Here is a 7,173-nt window from a genome sequence, read left to right on the forward strand (position 1 = left end):
TTGGATTCAGTGTGCCCCATAAAATATGGTGATGTACAAACAGAAAGTGATTAAAAATAGAAGCTCACAATGACCATGCATTCCTTTTAGCCCAAGATCTCTTCCTTTTCCAATTACAATCCAATGGGAAGGCTGCTAATTTAATTTATGACTTTCTAAACATCAGCCTTTTATTACTTCATCTGCTTTATGTGGATCTACTTTCTCCTTCTAGTGGGAGAAGAGTTAGCTAATACTGCGTGTAGGAGCCAAGCTAGTTCATGCTACATCTTTCTGATCTTCTGTGGATAATTTCCCCAGGTATCAGCAACCTTCATTCAAAATGAAATTTTCTACCTTGTTCCAAACTGCTTATGTTTCTTAGCCTTCTCAAAACCCTTTCTGATGTGCATGCCTGTAACTAGGGATTTACCCGTTATCTAAAAGTATTCAGAGCATCCAAGGTTAAGCTAAAAAGAGACCCAAATAGATAGACTTGACTTACTATAGATCTAAAGGAGATCATTAGGAAATTTTGTGGATGATTTCTTTTCCCAGGGAGTTAGAACTAAGGCAGTGTTTAAAGCAAGGCCTATATCTTTTATTTCTTTTGGATTTTTTAAAAAGTATTTCCATTTCATATGGAGGCAAAAAAGGTCAAGAATCTCTAGAGAAATAATGAAAAGATTACATAAAATTAAAAATAAATTTGTCCAAACAAATCTAGTAAAGGTAGAAGAAAAGGGAAAATAATTGACTAGGAAAAAACATCTTTTCATAAAGCTTTCCTCATAAAAGTTACATTTCCAACTTGTAACCGATTCAAATTTACAAGACTAAGATCTATTCCCCAAGTGATAAATAGACAAAGGATATGAATAAAAAATTCCAGCAAAACCCTTTCTTATATGCTTGCCTGTAACTAGGGATTTACCCATTCCTTAAAAGTATTCAGAGTCTCCAGGGTTAGGCTAAAAAGAGACCCAATCTGAATGGTGACAGGTGGAATCTCTGAATTGCTTTTATTTGTATTTGTCTTATTAGTAATAATTTGAATCATTTTCATTTGGCTCTAGTAGCCTGAGTTTCCCTTCTGGAAGGCAATTTGGAATGATACACAAAACATTACTAAAAACACATACGACCTTTGGCGCAGCTGTACTATTTCTAGGCCTATGCCCAAAAGAGATAAAAGAAACAGGAAAAAGTTCTATATATCCCAAAAAATTATGGCACCCTTTTGTGACTAAAAAAAAAAAAACCCTGGGAAACTAAAATGATATCCATCAATTTACAAATGGCTGAATAAATTGTGACATGTGAATATTACTATGCTGTAACAAATGAGGAAATAGATGATTTCAGAGATGTGGAAAGATTTGTACAAGCTGATGCAGAGTGAAGTAAGGAGAACCAGAAGAATGAGTCATACTAGAACATCAAAATTATAAAAACGAACAATTTTGAAGATTCTTACCAATGGTTAAAGCATGAAATGAGCAGAACTAAGAGAAGAATAATAAGAAATGCTTGAAAGACAAGCAAATTTGAAAGCTGTAAGAACTATGAAAGGTGGGGGGAGGGAATAAGCACTTCAGTAGCACCTATTACATGAGGGGCACCAGGATAGGTGCTTTTACAAATATTATCTCATTGGATCCTCATAACAACCCTGGGACAATGGTACTATTATTATTCTCATACTACAGTTGAGAAAACTGAAGCAAATAGCAGCCAAGTGACTTTCCCACGGTCACACAGCTAATAAAAGTCTGAGGCCAGATTGGAATTCAGGTCTTCCCGACTACAGGTCTATAGCACTCTATCCACTATGCCACCAGATATATAATTAATAAAATGACCATATGTGTTTCTGGAGGACTGATAATGAAACATACTATCCATTTCCTGACAGGAGATGAATTTAGGAAAAAGAATGAGACATCTATATTTTTGCATACAGTCAATGAGGGAATTTGTTGTACTTGGCTATGCTTATTTTTACAAGGAATTTATATTTTCTTTTTTAAAATTTTCAGTAGGTTAAGGAATGGGAGGTAGACAAATAGATTTCTGTTAATTAAGGAAAACAATTTAAAATAGAGAGGTAAGGGGTGCTACAAATGCCAGATGTTACACAGACTATCAGATGAGGTCACAATAGCTTTGCTTATCTGTTTTACTAAGATTTCCTCTTTGGTTGTCTTCCACTTTACTTCTACCATTACCTCTCCTTCCTATTCCTTAACCTACCCCCCCCCAAGAATCCTCTCTTCTCCTGTCCCTCCAACATATCCCCTTATCCCCATTTCTTTCTGAATTTAGAAGCATTTTATACCCATATTGATGTATATTTATTGTGTTTTAACCCATTCTTGATGAAAGTAGGGTCCCAGAAGTACTAGCCCTCCTCCCCCATCTAATTCTTCTGTGTTAATTCTTCCTCTTGCACCTCATTTATATGAGATAATTTATCTTTTTACCTTTTCCTACAACATTTTGCTTTTTAGACTTACATCATACTCAGCTCTACCCCACTCTTTCTTTTAAGCTACCCAATTAATAATGATAATCTTAGAATATAGTTTATATTTTCACCTATAAAGAGTAAACAATTTGTCCTTACTGAGTCCCTTGTAATTAGCCTTTAATGTTTACCTTAATTTCTCTTGGATTTTGTAGTCAAACTTTCCCTTATCAGTACAGATTCCCTCAGTCTTCCCCAACTCAGATGCCAGATTCCCCACACTTTCCAGGAGGTGAAAATTTGTGTGGCTGAGGTCGAGGTACCTCACAATCCAAATGCCCTCAGGGCTTGCAACTTGCTTTCTCAGTGGAGCTAGTTTGGAGAGGTTTACACTTCACTCAAGTCAAAACCTCAGTCCTGGGATCTTTTTTCAGATCTTCTCTGGTTGTCCCAGGAGGACTACTGTTCTGCCCTCAACTCTTGTTTATTTTTGCCTTTCTACATTTGCCCTGAGGTGCTATTTTGTCTTGTTTGTGGAGGATATCTGGAGAATTTGGAATTTTCTTCCCAGAATCCTCTCTGAAGCTGTGTAAGATGGATTTCTATATTCAATTTGATTGTGTATATTTTTCTCTCTTTGAGCCAATACTGATAAGAATAAGGTTCAAGTGATGGTCATCACCACCCTCTGATCTTTCCCTCCATTTTAATAGGTTTTTCACATTTTTTCATGTGAAATAGTTTACCCCATTCAATCTCTCCCTTCCTTTTTCACCCAATGTACTCCTCTTTCTCTTCCCTTAATTATTTTTGTGTCATTCCTTCAAATTTACCTTATATCTATATCCTCTGTCTGTGTATATTCCTTCCAGATGTACTATTAGTGATGCATTTTTTTTAAGAATTGCAAGTAATCTTCTCATGTAAGGATGTAAACATTTCAGCTCCTTTGAATCTTTTATGTTTTATTTTCCTTTTTTACCTTTTAGGCTTCTCTTGGGTCTTGATGTTGGAGATCAATTTTTTTTGTTCAGTTCTGGTCTTACGAAAGCTTGAAATCTTTCTATTTCATTGAATGACCATTTTTTCCCCTTGAAGTATTATGCTTAATTTCACTGGGTAAGTGATTCTTGGTTACAGCTCTGGCTCATTCACCTTCTGGAATGTCATATTCCATGACCTCTGATCCTTTAATGTTGTAGCTGCCAAGTCCTATGTAATCCTGATTGTGGCTCTCTGATATTTGAAATGTTTCTTTCTGGCCACTTGCAGTATTTTTTTCCTTCACTTGGTAGTTCTGAAATTTGGCTATAATGTTCCTTGGAGTTTTTATTTTAGGATCTTTTTCCTGAGGTGATTGGTGGACTTTTTCATTGTCTATTTTGCTCTCTGGTTCCAGGATATCAGGACAGCTTTCCTTGATAATTTCTTAAAAGATGCTCTCCAGGGCCTCCTTTTGATTATGGGTTTCAGGTACTCTAATGATTCTCACATTATCTCTCTTGGATCTATTTTCCAGGTCAGTTGTTTTTCCAATGAGGTATTTTACATTTTCTTCTATTTTTTCATTCTTTTAAACTTGTTTGATTGATTCTTGATATCTCATTAGCTTTCACTAGCCCAATCCTAACTTTCAAGAGTTGTTTTCCTGGGTTAGCTTTTGTATTTCCTTTTCCATTTGGCCAACTGGACTTTTTAAGGAATTGTTTTCTTCAGTGGATTGTTGTATCTTCTTTTCCATTTGGCCAATTCTACTTACTAAGTAGTTTTCTTTCTCCAAGCTGTTAACTCTTTTTTTCATAATTCTCTTACACCACTCTCATTTCTTTTTCCAAATTTTCTTCTACCTCTCTAATATGATTTTTAAGCTCCCTTTTTGAGCTCTTCCATGAGTTCTTTCTGGGCTTGACTTCTTCCCAAGCTTCCCTGAGCTCATATCTCCAACTATTCACTGCTCCTCTCCAGGTGAAAATCTCATTTTTTCCTCAGGCTCAACTTATTTCATCTAATACTGCTAACCCTCCTGAGCTTCATTATTTCTGTCAACAAGCTAGCAGTCCCCCATTTCTTTGCCATGCAGAGGTGTATTATGTGTTTCATTATCTATTCTCTGGGACCAGTATTTATTTTTCATTTATTCAAGGTTTGACTTCTTTTTAGTAATCTTTTTATTTACATTACTATAACCATTGTGTATACTCTTCTTTCTGCTATGTATATTCAATCTTTCCACTCAACTGGGATTGAAATAGTTATTTCATCTTTGACTCCTTCCTGATTTGAGCTTTCCAAATCAAATCAGTCTTCAAGTCCTGCTTCTTCTTTGTTCACCACTTTGTTCACTTCTCTTTTTCCCCCCCATTTCCTCTGCCACCACCTAATTTCTCTAAGAGAGAAGCCACCTAATCCTAGTGTTTCTTTGCTCCTTTCCAATCCATCCAGCACATCAAACATAGATCAGTCTTTCTAAAATAATACTTTGATTATATTATTCTCCTCCTCAAAAACCCTACTTGTAGATTTCTACTGAGTTCATAGATCTCAAGAACCTAACCTCAGTCTTCTTTTCTAGTTTGACCGATTGCTGTCTCTGTACTTGAAAAACTGTTTTACTTAGTAGTTTACATATTCTACACATTCCCACCTCTGTGCTTCTGTTCACTTTACTGGCCTTACCTGTAATGCCCTTTTTCCTTCTTTCCACCCATCAAAAGCTTACACATGCTTCCAGGTGAAATGCAGAATCCCAACTTCCTCTGTACACCAAGCCTCACAAAATCTCTCCTTCTGAATTCTCATCATGCTCATTATCTGTACTATTCATTAGTATTTATAGATAAACTGCCTTAGTTATTGTCTCAAGCTGATTATAACTTCCTTGAAAAGAAGGGCTGTGCCTTATAATTCTTTGTAACACCCAGTGATACAGAAAGATCATATATATATATATATATATATATATATATATATATATATATATATATATATGTGTGTGTGTGTGTGTGTGTGTGTGTGTGTGTGTGTGTGTGTGTGTGTGTGTACACATATATATGTTTATATATGTATATATATATATGCACATATATATATATATATATATATATCTATAAAATGTTAGATAAATATTTGTTAATTGATAGCTTGGACCGTTGTTGCTGCTTTGGGAGAAGAAATGTTACAGTCATTCTGTTGTCTTGGGTTTCAGTCAGAAGCCATCCAGTCTCCATAATTCCTTTCTTCCCTTTCTTGAACTTCTTTGATAGATGTAACAGTGGTATATTAAATGGGGGGAGGGGTTGGTTGCTGCTGGACTATTTTTTTTAGAGGAATCAAGATGATACTTTGCCATTCCCATATGACCTTGGTAGGTTTGCTGGAGGACACAGATTTTGAAAAGGAAAATTAGGTCTACTCCAAGCATGTAAAGCAGAATGGAAGAGAATGTGCAGTCTATCATAAAGCCATAGGAATATGGCCCTTGCTCTTTCTTATATGTTACTACAAAGGCAGTGAGTTTTGAGCAAATTCCTGCATCTTGGTTTAGGTTAAAAACTATATTCAGTTTTAAGATTATGGAAAAGCCCTGTGCAGTCCTAGAGTCCCAGTTACAGTATGTACTGAATTTTAATTGTATCCTGTCTTTTTGAGATTTGTGCAGATTGTGCGTTTTCTCTGGGTTCTATCTTAGCTCTTTTGTACTCTTAATAAGCTTCCTTCCAGTGGCAACCATTTCAAAATTTTAATAGATCTGTGAGCAGGTGCTGTTACATAAAAGTGATTTTCCTGAGGGTGGAAAGCATACCTAGCTTAACCAATAACCATGTAGTTGGTTATGGTCTTCACTGGACAAGCTTGATGCTAATATATAGACTTTACACCTCAGTTCATGTTTTTCAAATAGAGGGGCACATGAGGATGCCTGAAAACGATGTAAAATGCAATCTAGGCTGATGGTTTTTCATCAGAATCGAGCAGTGAATCAGGCTTGGGTATATGAGCAGAGAGGGGGGCACGTTCTAAGATAAAAGGGGAACATCAATTTCTCTGACTTATTCAATAATATTTGCACGTACGTTGTTTCTTTCCCCATCTCTAAAGCCATCCTCAAACACTAGCTTGTGGAAAGCAGCCTTCAACAACTCTGTTTCATAATTGAGTTTGCCTTTGTTCCAGTGCCAGTACGTCCCAGGACAAACTATTCCAGACCTGGACATGAGCACTTCAATGGCAAGCCAAGTTCTTGATGACTTCAGCGCATCTGGGTACATGCTAAGGGTGGAATTTGAAAATTCACTAGAAAATTCAGATTCTGTTTCTGAAAAATGAAAGTAAAATAGAGTAAGTTTCCAGAGAGGAATCCCAAGAAATCTGTGTACACACACACACACACACACACACACACACACACACACACACACACACACACACATATATATACATGCACACTTCTTTTTGGGGAATAAATGCTTTATTGAAATCCTATTTTTATACCACTGTTAGTTCTCAATAACTATCCTTCCCCAGTAGAACCCTCCACTACAACAAATAAGTACAAATGAGTAAAACAAATAAACACACTGACCATGTGGAAAAAAGTATGACTATTCCACAACTGTTGTTGATGACTTCAGTATCTATAGGCAGGAAACATGATTCACTATCAGTTCATCTCTGGAGTCATAACCATAGTTCTAAAAGTCTTTCAGCGTAGTTTTCCTTTACATTAT

The 7,173-nt window shown here is 36.1% G+C and overlaps 1 protein-coding gene across 1 annotated transcript in view; it reads left to right on the forward strand.

The window, feature by feature from the left end:
- The window catches only part of LOC110213603 (patched domain-containing protein 4), a 92,222-nt gene extending 85,450 nt beyond the window's left edge, over window positions 1–6,772 (forward strand). Inside the window, exons 3-4 of the mRNA XM_078155664.1 lie at window positions 2,662–2,765; window positions 6,620–6,772. Coding sequence (XP_078011790.1) covers window positions 2,662–2,765; window positions 6,620–6,772 — 257 coding nt within the window. The remainder of the gene's footprint in view (window positions 1–2,661; window positions 2,766–6,619) is intronic.
- Window positions 6,773–7,173: the final 401 nt, after the last annotated feature.

The sequence above is a fragment of the Phascolarctos cinereus genome, unplaced genomic scaffold (assembly GCF_003287225.1).
Source record: "Phascolarctos cinereus isolate Bilbo 61053 unplaced genomic scaffold, phaCin_HiC Scaffold_5;HRSCAF=322, whole genome shotgun sequence".
NCBI classification, from domain to species: Eukaryota; Metazoa; Chordata; class Mammalia; order Diprotodontia; family Phascolarctidae; genus Phascolarctos; species Phascolarctos cinereus.